Genomic DNA, 22,659 nt, shown 5'->3' on the forward strand with positions numbered 1-22,659 from the left:
GACAAAAAAAATTATAAGACGCATTGCGAAGTTTTCTTTAAATGGCATCGAACAGGTATTTCTTGCAAATTAATACCGTATAATAGTGCCTCTAACGCCCTTAAATATGGAGTCATTTGTGTTATCACGCTAAATAAATCCATGTCTTTTTATCGCAATGTAATGTTAATATTTCGTCATAATAATATTATAGATACAAATATCAGGAACTAACACGTAACTAGAATATTTTGAAATTGTACAGTTAATAGACTACTATACTATATAGTATTTTAAAATTATTATATATTACTATTTTAATAATCCTTAATAATATGAGTAATTACTTCAATTCTGATGGTATAAATAATTTATTGTAAATTATATTCTCTACATTTACCAATGGATTAGCATAATGAATCCATTTTTATATGTTTTCGTAAATTGTAAAATTTAATGTAAATACATGTAAATAAGTTAATTAAAATAGATATTTTTTTTTCTTTGTAAATAATAATTATACAGGTGGAAGTTCCCGACGTATGAGAGTTCAACGTAATGTCAAACACCTATCTATATCAGAAATAATTTTACGTCTAAATATAAACCATGCATAAGAATTCACAACACAGTGCGCGAGACAGTGAGATAGTGCGAGTCTCTGTTTCCTTGCCAATTGCTGCGACATTGTATCTATTGACACGGACCGAACCACGTTTGCCGACGACTATTTTAAGTGGAGAAGCGGCGCACATGTCGCGCGGTAAAACGCGTCGCAGGTTCTCCTCAAGTCTGACGCTGGTCAAGCTCTTTTAATGAAAGAATAATCAACCTGTAAGAGGACATCGACGCCCGCAGTTAAGTCGTCGATACGTGCGGCCGCGCTACATATCGCATCACCGCCCGCCCGCAATTTCACGTAAAATTGGCAGCGCGCGGCGGGCGGGCAGCGGCGGCGCGGAGCGTCGCTCCCGAAATAGTGTTCGGGCGCGGTCGTGCGCCGTCGGAAGCGGCGCCCCAGTCGCCTTGTGGCAGCGCGCGCGCACCCGCGTCGCGTCCTAACCGCCGTCTGCGTCACCGCACGCACGCCCGCCCGACGGAGCGAGGGCACGAACGTACTGCACGGCTCCACGGTGCGCGTATTTCGGTCGCGAGGAGGCCCCGGGCCGCGTCGGGCGCGCTGCCCGCGCGCTGGCCGCCGTGCTCTGGTGGTGGTGCGTGGCGCTGCTGCGGCTGGTCGCGCTCTGCGCGCCTCCCCCCGGCTCGTCCGGCGTCGGCGCGCCGCCGCCGCCTTCCCCCGCCCGCGCCGCGGAAGATGCGCCCTCGGCGCCGGCTTGCGCGGCCTGCGCAGGTGCGTCCTCCAACGCTACCGAACCGACGCCGCCGACGCCGCCGCCTGCGGTCGATCCGCCCTCACACACCGGTCAGTAATTCTGTCCGCTCAAACTGTCTATACTCATATCATGTCATTAATATTCATAAAAAACCGGTACTTCCACGTGTGTCCAATACCAAACACTTTTTGAAGTACCTGAAATACTTCAATTAGTAATTGTGCAAAGTTTAACGTTACAAACTCCTAAATGATAAACAAACGACTATATTAGGAGTGGAAACATAATTTGAATTTAAATCTTAATATTATATAATGATAGTCAACTGGAAGTGTAAAGAATATCCATTTCAACTATTATTAAAATCATTAATCCATCCATGACTAAGCATCCTCCGAGATCCAAAAAGTACATTAAAATATTCAGCAACTACCTGCTGTAATTAATATTGAATAGACAATACATAAGACTTTATCATAGCTTCGAAATGGAAAGTGATTTCATAGTATAGAAATGTAGTGTAAAGATTTAAAATGATATACATATGTATAACCAAAGTAACTTTTCAGTACGCTCGCGCCCTACTGTAAAAAAAATCAATACGAACCTCAGTCACCGCCCACACGTCGGTTGACTTTATCAAGACTGACACTACACCTAATAAAACTATACATAGATAACGAATTGTCGTAGACAAAACAATATTGTGCGATAAGATGGGAAGGTAATCTTAAAGGTGTAGTAAATAATGTATGACAAAAGCACGCAGTATTTTAGCTAAGGACTCACCGATGTGGGTTATCAGAGCGAAGGTTCCGTCGCATGCAAACACCCCTCGCCCTAAGAAGCCGCCACCCTCTTCCCTCATGTAAGACTTGACTTCACATTGCGCAGATAACGAGGTCCTCAACACAAGAGCTCGGAGCTCATTTTGATATCTAGACTTACAATATTGCTGCGTAATGCTTCTTGGAATTCGATACTTGTTATATTATCGCGTAGACAGGTCACAGTGACAATTAAGCGGCTGCGATAACCATTCAACTGCTGTGATAAGTGGGAACAATGTAAATGTATATTACGCTCTTATGTTTTCACTACATTAATTGTGCGATTATAATTAACGATACAATTCGCCTACTGGGCGAAATTCGATTGTAACAGTTATTGTAAAATTGTGGAAAAAATTAAAGAACTTGCCTGTTCCGTAGATTATTTCCACTATTTCCGAATTGTCTTTAGTGGTAAGTCGAAAGCCAAAGAAAAATAGTTTGAAATTTATACAACGATTGCATATGTTACCTATTTATGTATACTTTGCAAAAAAGCCTGTTATAGTTATTATTTATGTTTGAGTTGGAAAAACAGTGGTGAATCACTTTAACAAATATATTTTCATTTATCTATAAGTATGATGATTTTTAAACAACAGTTTTAAAACGTTCACGTTAAATATGCGTAAATTAACTGCATTACTACGCTTAAGCAACAAAATATAAAATTATGCAATAAGAGTAAATCCAAGTGCATTCATTGATAAAAATAAAACAGCTCATTACTTTATTAAATGACACATTAAGCAAAGACACTGAAGTTAGGCTTTCGAGGTCCTCGTTTTTTTCCTTCTTGAAAAATTACAACGTGTCATATAATTTCATAGTTTATTTTAGATAGTTAACAGACGTTATACGATATAAAATACAAGGCTATAGCAAGCTTAACTGTATGTTAAAGACAAAACGAACTCTCATTATTCTAGTAAGGCTGTAAATACTAGAATTCAGGATTTCAGAATTGAGCCTTTAATGACACCTAGTGGCGGGATTATGTACAAACTCTTCTGAGTAGGCACCACCTACGCATTAGATATATTACAGCCAAACAGCAATGCTTAATAGTTTTTTATTTCCGGTTTTAAGGGTGAGTGAGAAACTGTAACTAAATACATAAGGGATATAACATTTCAGCTCCCAAGGGTGATCGCGATTTGATTAGAGATGTAAGAAACGTTTAATATTTCTTACAACGCTAGTAACTATTACAACTTACCATCTGATAGTTCATTTGGCTACCCGCCTATCTATGTCATAAAAAGTAAACATTGAGCTATTCTGACAAGATATTCTCAGTAGCATCCAGTATGAAGAAGTTGGAAGTGTGACACTCCTATGACAAAGAAAGGCTGCGAGAACCATACGCACCTGCCTCTCCAAGCCGTGTCATCAGGTTAAGTCGAATTGCCGTCTCATGGGATTATGAGAGTGAAGGAATATGAAGCAATTAGGTAAACACTTTAAAGCTATACATAATTGGAAAGTCCCTCTCACCGTCACTTATCAGAATCACCATAAATTATCATCTGTAATATAAATATTCGTTTTACGCTACTGAAAAATTGGTATAATACAAATAATAGTCACTTGAGTATGAATAATGCGTCGTAAGTTACCACTCCACATAAACTCGCGATTATTATTTAATTTTGAAAACGGCTCAGATAAACGAAAATCACACTTACATTAGCAAGAAAAGACAAAAAAACAAGAGTGAAGGCACATTGGCAACGTTATTCAATAACACAATGTTATAACATTACTTTTAAATTATTACTCAATTATGTCAACGGTCCTTACTTCATAGAAGATAATATAGCCAGAAAATTGCAAACAACTTGGGATATGATCTTCATTTTAGACAAAAAATCGTCTCACATCGATCACATTATTAAGACAGCTCTAATGTCTGAGCGACCAATAAAATGGTACGGGTTTTAGGAATCTTGCAAGATTAATTGAAGTCTTTAAATATGTTTAAAAAGCCAGCTTAAATACTTCTCCTTCACCTGAAATACTCAAGACAAAATACACAGCTAAAACCTAGACAGCAAATATAGTTATAATGTAATATAATAAGTGTAGAGGGCCTATATTTTTCCAAATTCTCGTGTACTATGCTCTCGACTAATGCCCCATTTTCATCAATATAAAATGAAAGAAGACAAGCATTGACTATGTCTTCGTTAGGCAACCCATCAGTGGTTTATTAATTTTGGTAATATTTCTAACATATCATTTTTGTTGTCATCAAATAACAAATAAGGGTGCATATTTCTTTATTAGATGAATAGAAAATATTTCGCGTATAGTTCATCAAAAAGGCTTCATTCTTATTTGAAGTTGGCTAACTGAGGAGGAACTGATAAATACATATAAAGTAGAATAGGTGGATACAATTATCAATCTATAGATGTAAAAATCTTCCATCTAAAGATTGATGAACGTAATAACAAACCTCCCGAAAAAAGTGACAGGGCTGCTATAATTGAAGTCCTTACTTATCTTCTATACGTCCGCTACTAGGTTCACATTCAATTCAGTTTCGTCGTCAGGCTATTTCCTGAACGGGAGCAATCAAACCTGAAAAATTAGAGTGCTTTCATCAGCGATTCGTGGTCTAGTTAATGCTCCGTGTCGCATTAGCGGCTTTGTAGTTCCACAAGGGTTTTTTTTTATATTTACGATAGCATTTAATAAAATAATTATCAATAAACCCTTATTGGTAAATAGTAGTGATGCTGGGAAATATATTAAAAAACTAGCAATTGGAGCAATATCTCTTCAACTTTTTAGTAGGTAATAAAAGATTTTACTAAGCACGTTATACACTAACGCGTGCATCTTAACCAACCACCAACCACTATATGTATATATGTGCTTAATTTGTGTATACAAACCTGCATGTGTCTAATTTCATCGAAATTCTGCCACATGTACATTCCACCAACCCGCATTGGAACAGCGTGGTGAAATATGTTCCAAAACCCTCTCCTTAATGGGAGAGGAGGCCTTAGCCCAGCGGTGGGTAATTTAGAGGCTGTTAGTTTACTTAATTTTTTACTTTATACATTACTGTAAAAAAAAGACAAACCTTCACCTCCTCCCTTATTTAACGAAGCTCAACGGTATAACTTGTGCTGTGTCTGTTGGTCTCCAACCAGTGTTAGAGTTTCATGAAGACAATGTAAAGCCGTATCGTTTTGCGATGACCAAATTTAATATTTGACCTTTATAAGCAACACTACGCGTGCTTAAAAAACTGTTTACATGTACATTTTATATGAAGTATACGTAGTCGGGCGGGTTAAAGAGCAATCTGGGGGTAAATGGTCACAACTGCTCGTAGACATAGGCGCTGTAAGAAACTTTAACCATTACTTACATCCAATGCGCCGCCCACCTTTGTGACTAAGATATTATGTCCCGTTTGCTTGCAGTTATGCTGGCTCATTCACCTTTCAGACAAGACACAAAAATACTAATTATTAAGTGGAAACAAGGTGGGCTTGCACAAAGCCCTACCAACAAGTAACTGAATCAATATTTTAGAGTAATCTTTTATCAAGTAACCATATCTTTGCGATTAAATTTAAGCTAGAATTCATATTTTCAAGACATTCATTTCAAAATTACATCATCTAAAGCTAGCTACTGAAATTGTACATTTAACACAAAAAAAAATGTTAGAGTACGTATATGTTTTTAAGATATCACCGTAAACTACGTCAGCTGAAATAATGATATAAACAATGACTCACCACAAATAGTATGAAGCATTATACAAGTATCAACATCATTACATGGAACTTTATAAAATAATATTCAAATTGTCAAGAATAATTATTATGGTATGTAATTCAAAACTTGATTGATTTGATACCAATTCTGTCACTGACTAAATATATAATGAAAGATAAATTTTCAATCAGAAGCCGAGCATAAAATATATAATCCAACGCTGAATGACATTAACAAAATGGAATATTGCTAAATGCTACCCATTTTATGGAAATTAACTTCTTCGAATCCTTAGAAAGCGGATTTCTAGAATCAGGGATTAGGTACATTTTAGTGTCTCGACATTAAATAAAACGGGGTGGTGGAGAGGGGAGAGGTTTGTTATGGCGGCGGCAGGAAGCGGCCGGTGGCACGTGTAAGAGCGGCCTTGAGACGGCAGGTCGTCGAACGCGGCGCGCCGCTGCCGCCGGCAGACGCAGCCGCCGCCTGACGTGCGACGCCCAAGGGACGATAGACCCGCGAAACCATAGCCTTTGTGCCAATCTCCCAATCTAGCTTATACGAGAAATATATATAAACGTGTAACAGTCGCACTATACTGGTGATGCTCTACTGGCTTCATTGTATGCATCGTGTACAGATAACATTTATTGTAGTCTTGCCGACACGTTCTTTTAATTATTTGCACTCTGCCAATGTGTATTTTTACTTTAACTATTAAATTCTTTAATCGATTAAAATACAAATGTGTCTCTTTCTCTCATCAACAGTCAGTCTCATAAACAAAACATCGGGGTCATCGCAACAATGCACTATTCAATTTGACGTCACACTAAACAAATTCCTCGCGAAATTGGATGTAACATTTGAATTTGATTACGACGCTTAATTGTTATTGCCTTATACCTAAAGCGTTAATATTTTTGGTTATGTTCATTGTTGTGGAATTTTAGACTTGTCTGGTCGTATGAATAATAAAATAATATGGAAGTAATACAAGAAAGTGGTATCGACCGTGCGTCGAGGTACGGAGACTTGTTATTATCAGGCTGATAAAGGATGAGGGAGGGCAGGCCTAGCAGTGAGGGGGCGGGGGAAATAGGTCGCGAGGCCATCGCCCGAGCTCGGCCTTACCGCCAGCCGACTGAACCGCTTCGCTACCCCTGCGCCAATTCCGCGCTATGTTCGAAAATCGTCACAATCTTATTCCTATTATATATAAAAACGTAACCTCTGCGTAATTTTCGGGGAATATACTCGAGTAGATGTGTATATTTAGTAAATGTTAATATTAAGATCTTCTACATATATGAATCGACCTAACTGATGCAATAACAAAACCTATATAATAAGGTAACATTACATATTTTGAAATTATTTTCACAATAAATCTATCGTTTATATTCCAATAACTTGCGCGGTTATCTAGTTGTTTCAAAAATTGGTTACGTTACTTATGTCCCTGAAACTTAAACTTACACATAAAAGAATAAATAAATATAATTAAGATCAAAACATTTAAGTATATTCGTATACTTCTTTTTAACGTAATTTTAGTAAGGTAATCGGTCCACCGGTTCACTGGAGACGATGAGACCTAATAAAATATTATGTAAATATAATATATCACATTATATGTATATAAAGTTACTATAATTATCACCAACATTGGTTTAGATTAGAATACCTCAAGTTTATCAAGGAATATAAAATATTATGTATCATATAGCAGTAGCTTATGTATCATAAGCTGTTCTGACACAAATCATTAATATTAGCTATTGCTATGTTGATATAAGAAACACTGAAACCGATTATTATAGACTCAAGCACAAAGAGTATTGTTGCGTGGGTTTACATTGTCAATGCCTTTGGGCGAAGATTACACTTACCGTTAACCGGCGAAAATAAATATTAAGTTTTTTAAACAAAACACCCGACTGCGCACAAAAATGAAAGATAAAACAAGCTTTAGATTCTTGATTTGGAAATATACATAGATAGTAATTGAAGCTGCGGTTCAAGGCATAATGAGCTTCATTTCTGGTAAGACATAATCAACTAGAACGCGAACCCTTGTAACTCCGTCTACTTCTTACATTACTAAATAAATAATCTAAAGCTAGTTTGTATATTAATTATTTCCATTCATTTTTGTGTTTTTTTTTTATATTATATTTTCTATTGTCAATTAGGTTAAGCCCGTTGTAATATTCAACCTATCTTATAAATGAAATATCATAGTATGTATGGATATTAAATTCTCTTTGATACTTCACTTGATCGTTTTTGGTATTTTAAGTTCCGTTGGAAATCCAATATCTCAGTTAACACCCGTCGTGTCTGTCTTCTTGTCACACTTACAATCAATTCAAATTGTCAAATGACATATTCATTCAAGTTGATAAGGCCGCAGGACTTTTAAAAGTAACACATAAATATAAAAATCACGCTCAGAAAACCAAAACCCTATTTTCTGATGCAAACTCATAAAAAAGTAAAGGTAATTCCAGGTGTTACGAGGCCACCCCTGAACAGTTATGTTTATAATTAACAAATTGCTAGACGAATAGTGAGTGACAAAAAAGCATGTTAAGAACATGACCATAATGATAATTTAATATTCTACATGAAAGTTTTTGCACATGCTTGAAAAGTGAATGTAAGAATAAGCAACGTAACAGCCTGTAAATGTTACAGTGCTCGTTATGCCCAGGAGGAATACTATACACAAATTAAGTACATTAAAAATAAGGATCAGACAAATTACCAAAATCCTGACCGAATATCAATCACGACAACCTCAAAAGTTGGCGATATTATATCGTGGATGTTTGTGCAAAGACAGGTGCTTTTTTTATTACCGTAACATCTCAACCCTAATAAGCCGATGGGACGACAATCAGACACAACCACGGTTAATTAATTGTAAAAACATCTAGTTAACAGATATAAAAGGGAGTAAAACAAACTTATTGTTTACTTAGTGTTTCAATTTCTGGAGTCATAAACTGTTTCCGTACGTATTCAAACAGAATATCTAGAATAATCGTACGTTTGAGGTTAATGTCTACCAAAATATTAATATGAAAATGTTTCCATGTCGTCTATACTAATAGATTAAACATATGTCTAGGCGTTTGTGGGTAACAAACGCTCATTTGCGTTTACTCTAGCCGTACGCTGCTGGTTGGTAAATATGTATACAGGTTTTCCTATGAATTTTATTATTGTTTTGCTGCCTAGTTGGTCTAGTGACTAGATGTAGGTCCTAAGATCAAATTCAAGATCGTGCCGATAAAAAGATATTGAATTATATAAAGTGGACACGTGTCTCAGAAACAATGTAAGGGCGTTGATCCTGAACTCTTTCCGATCGTGTCAGATTTGCTGTATCCTAGAATAATAAGTGAGAAGGTACAGAGGATGCACCTGTAATTGTGCAATAATATGATCTGCGGGAACAGGCCTCCCTAAAGATTGGCCGCCATAACCGAAATCGGTCAAGACATCATCATTATGAGAATCTTAATATCCTTATTACGTGGACTAAACCCCATGAACATAATAAGCCAAGGCTTAAAATAAAAAACTGACGTAGATGAAGGCAAAAATAAAATTCATCAAAAAATTGATTATTGCGGTACGTTGTCGATTACGTTTTAATTTATCATTATATTTTAGTACATTATTTTTGTGGTTACAAACATAATATTCCATAACTAGAACGTAAAATTGTATGTGAACTAGACAATATCAAGATTTAAAATATTCATTTATAATTTACAGTTTCAGTAACTTAAAGCGACAATTCTATGGTGATATGTCAATAGCAGTGATGATCGAATATCAAGGTGTAGTGGTAACGTTTTGTAGAGGACAGTGGGACATACGAATGGCTTGCACCGCTGCGCCGCCGCACGCGCCCGAAATAACCCGCGAAACACGACGAAAACAATTGAGACCGCGCTTGCGCCCTCACGAGAGCGCAAAAATGACAGGGAAATATGCACGGATAGAGTACTAGTTCAACGTCTGAAGCTTCGTTACAGAACCGAACCCATGCTGAAGACAAGATCTATGAATAATTCGCTTTAGAAAGTAAAACTGTGACTGCAACCGATCTATTGATTTATTGCGACATACCAGTGGTTAATTTGGTAATATCACAAAAGAGTAATTTTATTAAATTTACGAGTACATTATATATAAGGCTTCATTAATATTTGTTTACAACTTCTTATTTATACTCTCTAGCGGCGTCGTGAGAGCTATTAATGTATCTTACAAGCTGTTGAACGCAAGGTATTTTAGTACGAGCAATACCAATAGGTTCTCAGTGTTTAGCAGTTTTGCCTTAATTAAACTAGATACTATAGTTATATGGGTTAGAGAGTTCACCATCTTAGAATGAAGCTACTTTAAATATATATAATAATAATATATAAATTATTTTTGGCCGTTTTATGATGACAAATCATACATAAAATATTTGAAATCTATCTATCTAATTCTATCTAGAAAAATATTAAAATTGAAACTTTTTTTAATCATTAGAAGTCATTTAAGTATTTAAAAATATAAAACTGTAAATACTCGAATTTCAAACCGGTTGCCTCCTAGACATAAAAAAAACAATTTCACTTCATAATGATCACTCTCATTTTATTGTTTTATTTTGCATTAAAATAAGTAGCAAAGTTTATTCTCATTTCAAATTTTCTCCTACTCCAATAACATGAATAAAGTTTTATGGAAATAGCCGATTGACTATTACTATACTTAAAGAATCTCTCGAATGTCAATTTTCAAAATTGATGGATAGTCTCGTAAGAGCATTTTCCTGCGTCTAACCTCGCTGCCCCATCTCACGTTTCTACACATTATATGTATTCGTGCAAAGATTATTTTATCGTGGATTTATGTAGCCTACATGCGTATAACAGCACGCACGTAGGTAGCTACCGTAAACAGTTCGTAAACATGTATTCGTTCAATGAATGTCTGGTATGCTCGCCTCATGGTAGTCTAAGTAAAGCATTCTTTAAAATAGATCGCCAGCTACATTAAAGTTTATAGACTTGTGAACTACATTTTTTCGCGGTAATCATATATCGCAGTAATTTCAAGATTAAATCTAAGACAATTAAAAATTATTGTACTATAAAAAAACACTTAAGTAATATTAAGATTTGTTTTATTATACTGCTACTAGCTACGTACCGTACTCACCGCATTTTGCAAAATTCGGTCATAATTCGGTCCCCAGTCTTTTGTTTAAGTTGTTCTTTGTATCTATAAATACAATGAAACTCAAGAATTAGATAAAAACTCTGAATCATATTTATTTCGGTAGAATGTTATCAGCAAATTGTGAAGATAAAACATAAACTATGTAACATGAATTTATTTGTGTTTTATTAAAATAGTTTTATGTTCGAAAAGTGTCTCATCTGACATAAAAAAAAAATATATTTAATTTGTATTTAAGTTTTAATCATACGTAACGTTAATGAAAAGTCTAATGCACAAATAGACTAGGCATTCAATATAAAAAACTTTTTAAATATGATCATATTTACAATTAAAAAATTGGTATGGCATTAGACCAATATTTTTAAAAATATTTATGATATGCTAATAAAACACAAGAGGGCCCAGTGATGGACATTTGAATTCTAAACTAGGTTAAAAAACAAGCACTACTGAATTTTCATGTGCTAAATTGGTGTTTAAATTTTTGTGCTCAACGGTGTACGAAAGTATTGGTTCCAATTAGGTGCAAGACCGATAAATCTAGTTCTTACAAAAACGTCAAATTATTTCACGTCATATAGAGCCCTCATCAATCAATCATTCACTCGTCAATTCTCTCTACCCTCTTAAATGCGTATGTGTTTTGAAGTTATAGGTAAAAGAGAGAGCATATCATCTTAGTTCAATTGGCAACAAATTAACAGATATGGAATGGTTAACACGTCCTTCAAGTCAGTCAGTCCTCGAAGTAGAAACAAATGAATACACATGAGCTACAATTTAATTTCAAATTAACGTTATAATTAAAAAGGGTTTTAGTTTTTATTGAATTTGAACTGTTTTTAAATTGAGACACTTTTATTTGTGAATCATGTGAAGTGAAGTTTCAACTTCAATTTTATTTTATTTACAAATTTATTTCATTCATATTGGTTTATAGAGTCCTGTTGCAGAGAACAATGTTATCGTATACGAAAGATATATTGTTGACTGAGCGCATTTGATAGAAATAACTTTGGTTACAGACTTCCCAGATTAAAACGCTATTCTGCGTGCTAAGTGCAATGGAATTTAAGGAGAGATTTAAACATAAATATATCTATGCATGTTTTTAAGAAAAGATACATGTACACATGTGTATCTTCTTAAATAAACAGTAGCTGACGTTGGAAAACTTTTGTCAAAACAAGCTTCATATTTCTTTAAATACTCTACTAACCAAAAGATACGATAGGAGTTGGGTTTGGAAGAGTTATAGCACTTGCATTAATCGTACCGTGCGATATCAATACGATACTTACTAGGCTTAGACTACAGGATACAAAACTCTAAAAATAACAAATATTCCGTATATTAGATGCCATAATAGTATATTTGAACTTTATTAAAATATTCACATTTAACATTACTAAGCAATAAGAGGGTTACAAAGAAATACATAAATAATCGATTATAATGTTGCTTCATTTCATAAAACCAAACATTTTTTTGCTATCCAAAGGAAATACACTTGATACACATCAATCAATAAACGTATTGATATCATTGAATAGAGACTAAGTAAGTAGCGGAGCATTGATCGTAAACAATTGTTCGCGGCGCAGCTGCGGCAAGCGAGCTGACGCAGCGCACGGCTGCATGTTACTTATTTATAGAAAGCGAGTAACAGCGTACATCAGCACTACTCGACGTTGACAAACAACCCTAAGTTTAACACAAACTTCCACCACTCTTGCTGCGCGCTTGAGACACGCCCATCACTGAATGATTACTAATTGTGCTACTTAAACTTAGACTTAAAGTCATACGAATTATTATCGACCAAATACGTAAGGTGTCACTTTATATTTTTTTGAAATTGTGTACCTACTACTCAGTTCTTTTACGAGTTACTGCTTATATGTAAGTATTCTAGGTTCAACTTCTGAAGGAAAAATATTAATCTTTCAAAATTAACAACAATATACCTGTTCGATTTTATTTATCCTAGCATTGTATTTTTTTTAATTATTTATAATTTTGGCTATATTGAGATAGTAGACACTTTTAGGTATAACTATTATACTGAGCAACGCTTTTCTATTGTGCAGTAACTAGTCATGCATTGCATACGATGAAGTATGAACAATTTACCTGTTATACAATTAATTAGAATATATGACGCAAGTGAGGCGCTTAGCCGGCCGCCGCTGCCTACGCTCACCTTCCTAATTACACTCCGTCTAGACAGACGTCGCAGCGTCCCGCCTGACACCTCCTTCCCCTCTGACCACCCCATATCATTTGATAAACGAATTGCCACGTGCATGTAATATAGCCGATAAGTACATTCCTATTGTTAGTCCATTAGTACTATATATGTATCTTATCACAAAGAACTTACAAATATTTTATCTCAATCTACAGCGACTGCAATTAAATAATGCAATATAAAGTATGACAATAAGGAATAATTAAGGAACTTTTCCTAATAATTTTAAACGAAAGTTTAATTATTACCAAATATCACTGGCAACTAATCACATACAAACAGAAACACTATCACCACATGTATAAGGTAATTTACCTTAGACATTTTAGATTGAAAATTAGAGGCTCGGGCGGTGTTTTTCATATCTTCAATAATAAAAAGTGACACTGATAGTAAAAGGAAAACGTAACACTAAAATAAAATTACCCTGATTTCTGTAGGTTCTCTGAGAAATAATGGTGCTTTATATTTCGGGAAATTACATTGTCCCGCTATATTTTTCGTGAAAAAAGTAAACATAAGTAATATTAAAATAAGGACTGGACCAAACTATCAATTATATTTCCTCACCAGAACACAAAAAATGTGGGTTCCAAAGTCTTGCTATGAGATCTTTTTAACTGCAACACAAAGCCCAAAACTAATCTCGTTAATCTTATAAAACATGAATATATTAAGCATATTGGTCAAAACAACATTTGTATATTGGTGGTAAAAGCGTGGGCACTGTATCTGTTGATTTTCTCGTAGGATACATATCGTGTAATTTCTTTGTATCTTCATTCCCAACCAGCTTTACATGAAAAATTTCTTTTATTTCAATAATGTGAAAAGCTTTCTTATTCTGTATGCGACCGTATAGTACCTTGGATAATTTAAGAATATATCATAGCAGACATTTGTCGCTCTGGTAAGACATAGGTCTCTAGGTCAGAGCTGCAGGTTAAATTCCAATTAGCAGATCAATTATTTTGTTTGCATAACATCATTCCGAACTTTTTTTTTTATTATTATCAGTATTTGGATCAGAGGCAATGTAAAACTTTTTGTTTATATTTTTACCTTCACTTGATTAACCTTTTTAATGGAAATTGATACGAATATACATGCTATGTCACTGTATGTATGAATGTTAAATATATATTTCTTATGAATAGTAAATCTGTAAAGCTATCTTCGCCCCTCATTCCCACCGAGACTGGCATGTAAATAAATAACTAGAATATTATGAATCAGATATCCCTCTCGTTCTCGTCATAGAAAAGATTTCTTCAATTAATCTTAGATAAGTTTCTAAGGTACCGTGGAATCAATAATAAAATGGGCCTACAACGTAGTGCAAATTTTCATTTACATTGATGACTATCATGTTATCTTAGTTGTATATTTACAAAATGCATACCTGCATTTTAACTAAATTTAAACATAATCGGAGTTGTTTAATAAATAATTACCTGTACCAGGTGTACCATTTCAAGTAGCTTGGCTAACATGCATAAAATATACGATACATTACTGATCATTTTTTTTAATAAAGTCAATTTTATGAATGTTTTTTTGTTCTATCAATTGTACTATTCGAATTTGCCAAGATATCAAAAGCATTTGTCTTGTCTTGTGCAAGACCAAGTGTAGATTTAAGGTACAAGGTAGATGAATCGCACAGAAGCAGGTAAGCAGCAGCGTGAGCTTGCCACGTGGCCAGGTATTGCCAGCTGGAGAAGCTATTTTGGTGATCGCTGGCAGGCCCCGGCAGACCGACACCAGACGTCGCCGCCGCCCCCGCGCTCTTCCAACCTCTAAAAATAGCCGCACTGTGCATTCTTGGGCGAACGATGTCGAATTTTTGTCGAGTACGCGCGTCCTCATGCCGTTTGTTTTGGCGTAAGAGACTGGCCGCAACCTTCGACCGCGGGACTGTAGCTACTGTGATCTCATTTAACATCCGGTTCACGTGGATCTTGTTTTCGCCGATGTTGCAAGACGTGTCACATATTATACATAACGGCTAATCGAAATAAACGCACGTTCAGAGAATCCGTCGCGGTCGCAGTAAGAAGACTCAAAACATTTTTATTACCCTTAAACTGTCTTCTTCGTTGATAATTTACGTTAACATTAGTGATTAAAATTCAGATAGAGACAAACCTTACATTATCTTCTAGTTGCAACATTTTTGTGGAAACTTTCATTAGAGTGAGAATTTTAAACGGTAAAGCAAGTTCTATGACAATGATAACGAAGTTTTTATTAAACGTAATTGTAAGTTAATACTTTATACAATGTTTTTATTATTGAAATCAAAGAGCTTTCTCGTGACGATTTTTCGGTAATCCGACACGACCGAAGGGTAATCAAACGCAGGACTAGTGACTTTACCTACTTTGCGAATTGCGAGGTATATGTTTATAGTGTTACACTGTACTACGTGTTACAACTTCCTAACTCCGGCCTGTAATTAGAATGGCAAGGTCTACCGGAGAGACATAGGTTCGACTCGGGATTAACCTCATAACTTCGATCCTAGAACAACGAGCCAACTGTATATTAATTTATTAACCATGAAGAAATAACATTTACGGTGTTTGGCGTCACATATATTATTTTAATTATAATGAAACATAAATTTGAATCACTAAAGAATAATAATATATTTAAGTTATTAAATTTGAGGGCCCAAACTTTGATAAATTTTGACAAATTCAATTGCATAAATTTGATGTCTAACTATATTATGCCTATATCATGTAATGAATTATTTTAAGCCCTAAAACAGGAACAAAGTGAGAATGAATAAAAAAAAAAGAAGATGATGATAAGGTGTATTGAAAAATAACTGTGGGCTTTTTTCAGTCAGTAAGTTGTTGCAGTTTTTCTTCTATTGTAATCATGTAGCGAAAATTGCGATATGCGACTGCCTAATTTAAAAAACTTCAAGCTATTGATCTAAAGTGGTTAATTATTATTGGTCCGTGTTTATCACCTCTGTTTGTAGACAGTGGGCTCGTATAACTATTGCAGCTAAAGATAATATCATTTATACAATGTCAATAAGTACACTTTCATACAAATGCCAAGATAGTATTGTGGCTACGTGGTTGAATGAATACAGATTATAAGGACCAGAAAGAATATTGTGTATTTTGTGACGAGAAATAGTTAGTAGTATCCTGAAGTTCGAACGTTGGCAGAGCTAATAACACTCCCGTACCTTGAAGAGGATGTGAAAAAAAAAATTCTTGAATCTGACCCCGTAGGGTCAGGTCAGGGCACGTTTTATCCTGCCGCCACATCGGAGTATGATAATGCACCTGTATTTGCACATCTACTTATGTAGTAAGCAATGTGTATCGTATCAATATAATTCCGCGCAGTAGAAAATACTATATTATATACATCATCATCATCATCATCAGCCCGTTTTTGTCCACTGCTGGATATAGGCCTCTCCAAGTGCACGCCACTGTGTTCTTTCTCCGGTAGTAATATTATATACATACACATCATCAGAACTACTTTAACAACCAAAATCATTTCGAAGGCATTGTCATCATGATTAGTGTATAATTTAAAATAAAGCAATGCCTAGCAGGTTAAAAAGGGGCTAAACTAAATCCATGATATATACATATATTCTTAAACATGTTAAATACTGAGGCCTTTTAACTTTGCAATGTATTGAGTGAGTGAGTTTAGTTATTCATTAGTGACATAGAGTGTGTTGTGTTAGTAAAGCGGTCTCGAAAGTTTAATGCTTTTGGGAAACCTCATTGAAGTAGACAAGCGGAAAAACTTTGATTAATTATTTCTTAATGAAAATTAAGATGTTAAAACCATTTAAATATAAATATCCATGTCATTTTAAAAAACCAATATGGGGTACATACATTTTTATAGTATATTATATATATTGTACCACATACAATATTTTTAGAAATTGTTATAAAATAATTAAAATCTAAATGTTCTACATTGGAAAGTTTTATACATTAAAAAATGTAAGTTAATGCTTAGTAGGTTAGTAAGGCTAAGTATTTTAGGTGGGTAGTACATAAAGCTACCCAGCTTAAGGTCACCTAATAGTAATGCAGATAGGTATATTAGACTTAAATTTTAAACCTATCAGTATTTGTTTTTTATAAAATAAGTTACTAAAACTAGTTGATAAATGGTATTAAAAATTCTCAGAATAGAAGAATATCAGATCACTGTGTCTATAGACATTTTAAAAGATTTCAAAATAGATTTAGAATACAAAAGTTTTTTTTATTCTTCAATGTTGAAAGTATATACCTAAAGTTGAATGACACGGGCACGTGTAGTGCTATTTTTCCTCAAATCCCGTTTAACATGAAGTATGCATCTCATCTAAATAAAAATACAATTGAAGGTGAATACACTTGTTTAAACTACAGCATTGAGATACTGAATAAGTTAACTTTACACTTCAGGTGGATATTTCGCAGGTTTGTATTTTCATTTTATAATAAATTAAATTTTATTAGACTAAGAAACGATAAAATTCATCAATAGATCGTTAACTGTTCTTAATACAAGTTTCGAAAAAAATATGCGGTCGCATCGGATCGCTGTCCCATTGGGAAAAGATTGATTGATAACTGTAAGAATTGAGAATGCACATATGTGTGCATATACATTTGTGCAATATATATATTTATTCATTTAGCTATTCTTGTTTGAATGGCTGCCTTGACCGAAAACGGTCATGAGGACAAAATCGTCAAAATGTCAATCGAATTCATAAATAAAATTTAACACTAAATCAACAAATAAATAAATCATAAAGTTATTCAATATTCACCCGACACTTTTCTTGTGTCTGTGAATTTGTTTTCATTTCGATGTGAAAAAACAATGTTTTGCTTGAAGGAACCTTTCATTGTGTTTGATAAAACTATCACCATACTGTGAATTTTATTCGTCCCGTGGCCTCTACGCGATGCGTGTCCAAGCAGATTGACCATATTTCAAAACCTGTATTATTGGCTTTTACACTAACGACAAAGATATTGCAAATAAAAAAAAACATGTGGGTACAATACCACACCGCTACTCTGCTATTTTTGTTATAATTATGTAATCTTTTGTAATATTTAAATAAATACAATACTAGTTCGCCAACGGTGATTTCTAAAGATCAAAATGATTTATTTCAAAATATTATTTATATACTTATATATAATATTTTGAAATATTAGATTTTTGTTTAATAGATATTTACAAAAATGAATACATAAGTATAATATATATATGTAATCTACAAATAGTCTTTAGTAGGTATAGACAACAACAACGTATTAACAAAATTCCTATTGCCGGTTTCTGTTTATAATAGTTATGACTAACACGTCTTTTTCATTTTAAAATCCTTTACTCCTTCCTGGTAGAAAAATGGGAGAGTTCTAGAAATGTTGATATCCTCCTGACCGATTGGACCGATGCATTCTACATTTTTGTACTCTCGTAAACCCATGGGAGGACAATCTAACTGAAGAGTTGTATGGCAAAGAGAATATTCAGGGGCACAAGCGACGGACTGACATGCTTTGCTAGGTATAGAGCAGTGTTAACTCTACCAACTTCAAAACTTGGGGCTGCAGAAAATGTCTTGACAGTTTTTTTTCAACGGGAAAACGGCTATTGTGAACAAATAAGCCACGACACTATATTATAAACATAATTAACTGAGTAAAAAAAAAACAGAAAGATATTAATCATTGAGTTGCAGATGTCCGATGCATTTCAAAGAAAAATGTCAACCCTAAAGGTAGATTTGTCAGTTGTTATACATATGTAATGTAAGGTCTTGAATTTTTTTCCATTTGATGAAAATGTAATGAATCTGTTTGAATAGAATAACTTTGAGTGTAGCGAAGTAGTAGAAACGAATAGAACAACACTTTGATATAAAATTAAAATAAAAAATGAAAACATGGTCATATGCTCGTTTCCCTAAATGTAATGCAATTAAAACCTCAATTTCATTATAATATTTATTAATATCTCTCCTCATTATTTATAAAATTTCATGGAATAAAATCAAACGTATACGCCGGTACAAAGTCTGGGCGGGGTGAAACGAAACCTTTCCAAGAGATTTATATTTCGCTATGAAACGTAGCCTCGTAGTCGTTATGTCCGTCGTTACCTAGATACATAACCCACTCGCTTTTACATTTAAAATTATATGTATAGGAGTTAAATGAAATATATATGACATTTTATTTAAAATCTTAACACTATCTGATCTATCGTATACCTATTATAAAATGCCCACAAGATCCATACATCCAAATACCTGAACGGTAAGCTTCTTTTTCAGCTGATTTTCGTATAATTCATTAATATTGAAACTTACGTATCATCGAAAATTATTGATAATTCCCTGATGACATTTATTTGAGGTACAGTATTAGAAATGAAATATGTTTTGTGTTAATAGGACATTCTATGATAAGGCAATTTTACTTGCTATGTATGTTTAGATCAAATCTTGAGCAATCTCTTCAGCAATTAACAGGATAAACACGATTTTGTGTATATGTATTCGATTGTGATAACCCATTACTTAACATGACATATTTTGTTAACTCGTCGATTAACATAATAGATACGATAATATGACGTATTGATATCTAATAGTATTAGTCTGTTCTAAAGTCTGGCATTGCTAAGACGGTGTGAACGTTATATGCACTGAACATACTACACATCGAATGTCGCAATTATATTATGCTGGGCTTGCGTATACACAAAATATAAGGTAGTACAGGCAACCAGACCGTTGTCTGTTTAACCTCATAACTCTACGGTACTGGCCAAGTCTATGTTGCTTTAATTATGATCAAATTACTGAAAGTATCTTTATTTTTACATTACATAACAAAATTACGCCTATATTTGCTTTTAAGTTTATTTTCAACTTATTAGAACATTTATGCCTGTCTTATTTCTTTTGATATCTGAAACTAGTTCAGTTCTGAAATAATTTTTTTTATAAACAAATATACTTAAGTTCAGTTTATTTTTTATAGCAAAGACCGTGGTAAATGTGATTGACAAAGTCAATTTAGATATCTCTAAAATTCTTATTCTATAATTATATGCTTTTTAGCAGCCTTCGACGAAAAGACCGGCTTTTTCTGGTTCCGATCGTATTCTCTGTTGTCTACCTGAGTAAAAATGACATATACATATATTATTTGTAAGAAGCATATTAATTCTTATACCCATGCTTAATTCATGCTACCCATAACATGTAGGTACCTTCATAGTCACTGATTATATTCCGATATAGTCACTGATTATAATTATCTTTATAAGTATCTGTTTCACTGAAAACACTCTTGATATTGGTAACTGAGTACCTTCAAGAAATTAATATTTTCTAATTTGTCGTTTAACGTAAAACAACATATAAATAATTAAGAAGTGGAAAAGAACTTAGGAAATCAAACGTTTTAATTGCAACCGAAAATCGTAAAAATGGAAAATAAAATACAAATTAAAGTATACGTATATATATGTACAAATATATATGTATAATATATATTAAAGAATCGGAATAGTTCAACTGCTGTATATAATCCAGACTCATAAATAATCATACTATTAAAACCACATGACAACGCTTAACCATAAGACAAACACACATATTATAAGCATACATTAGCTAAATTTATTATATATTTAAGTATAATAAAACAATACAATACAATTTAACATTTAAAAAAAAAACAATTGTACAGTCCCAAATGTCTCCATATTATTATGACTTGTCTCCTTATTATGAAGGAACAAAAATACGTAGTTACTCAAATAGATAATTAAAGTTGCATAAAGTATGCAATTAAATTAAAACATTCGAAGATAAAGTATAAAAATAGCTTCTCCAAATATAAATAAATAATCCATCTTTTTATACTAAGAGTGCTTATGAACAATAAGTACAAAAACTCATAAATACTATTTTATAACAAGCAATGTCTGGCGATGCGGCAGCGAACTTGTATTTAAAAGCCGAGTGGCGTGTTCAACTCTATTCTTATTTGTTTTATTCTTAAAGATATTTGTTTTGACTGTCTACTGTCCTCAGATAATCAGACTATAGATGCTTAAATATCTCTGCTGGTTTGTTACCTCACTTACCTTGTCTGAGCAATAGAAACGATCGTTATACATATTACCTAGGAACTCGATAGCAAGAGACAAAAAATACGGAATTAACGGGAAAAAATAATTGAATGCAGATGGAATCGCGGACAAGAAATCAAACTGGCAGAAATAGTTTAAACCGAGCACAACAAAAGACACAAATGCATGAAAAATTAACTCAAATTAATTAATGTTAGGAAATCCTTTATTCCTATAGATGGACTCGATAAAATAAATTTAGAATAGAGAGAAGATTTTCGTATGTGCCGTCTCACTTAAAAGCTAAAACAAAGTTTCGTTTATATTATAAATATTATAGAACTACAAATATACAAAAAAAAGATGACAATTAAATTATGCAAGCGATTCTTAGAATTACATAAAGTACAAAAACTAAACTCATCATCAGGTACCAGATTACTCATTTACCTGAATGTCTATAATTAACCTAATTTATTACAATAATTCTTATGTTGACCTAAAAACAAATTTGTAAATATGGTGCATGGCCATTGATTTGATCGGTATGATTATGTACATACGTGTTATTAAAGATTTGTCTTGATATACCGTTTCAGGGTGGTGGTGGGCAGGCGCATGCGTGGGCGGCGCCGCACTGCTGTGCGCGGCGGGCGCGCTGGTCCGCCCGCACCTGCGCCGCCGAACCGCCACCGCAGCCGCCGCTGCCAACCCCGTAAGTAATACAACATTCATTTTTTTAATATACTATTAAAAGCTCTGAGTTTTCAAAAAAATGCTATTTGATTGAGTAATCTAATTATTTCGTATACAATTAAAATCAATATTTTACTATTCAATATGATGCATAAAACAAAACGTATGATGGCAATGTACCCATGAAAACATTATATTTTTGTTTGAAGCTGGCAAGCGATCTATCCCAATGGCTCATATCATCGATCTATGTATATCCCAACAGTAGATTATTCCCTTAATGATAATGATTCATAAGGCATTATATTTAATTTGTTATCTTAAAACTCGTAAAATCAAAAACCACTATTTTGTAAAAAAATAAAGTAAACAATAAAATAGAGGTAGTAATCTGATCACAGAGATGTAATTTTTT

The 22,659-nt window shown here is 33.9% G+C and overlaps 1 protein-coding gene across 1 annotated transcript; it reads left to right on the forward strand.

The window, feature by feature from the left end:
• Window positions 1–588: 588 nt before the first annotated feature.
• LOC124536387 (laforin-like) lies at window positions 589–22,267 on the forward strand. The gene is made up of 3 exons (XM_047112918.1): window positions 589–742; window positions 843–1,402; window positions 22,148–22,267. Exons 1-3 carry the CDS (start codon window positions 589–591, stop codon window positions 22,265–22,267), a joined length of 834 nt encoding a protein of 277 aa, XP_046968874.1.
• The last annotated feature ends 392 nt before the right edge of the window (window positions 22,268–22,659 follow it).

Source organism: Vanessa cardui, chromosome 16, assembly GCF_905220365.1.
Source record: "Vanessa cardui chromosome 16, ilVanCard2.1, whole genome shotgun sequence".
NCBI classification, from domain to species: Eukaryota; Metazoa; Arthropoda; class Insecta; order Lepidoptera; family Nymphalidae; genus Vanessa; species Vanessa cardui.

Bases quoted from the DNA above. Each gene is read 5' to 3' on its own strand.
- LOC124536387 (XM_047112918.1), top strand. From the start codon at position 589: ATGCATAAGAATTCACAACACAGTGCGCGAGACAGTGAGATAGTGCGA. The intron at 743-842 runs GTAAAACGCGTC...CCCGCAGTTAAG, and splicing joins AGCGGCGCACATGTCGCGCG to TCGTCGATACGTGCGGCCGC. The intron at 1,403-22,147 runs GTCAGTAATTCT...ATACCGTTTCAG, and splicing joins CGATCCGCCCTCACACACCG to GGTGGTGGTGGGCAGGCGCA.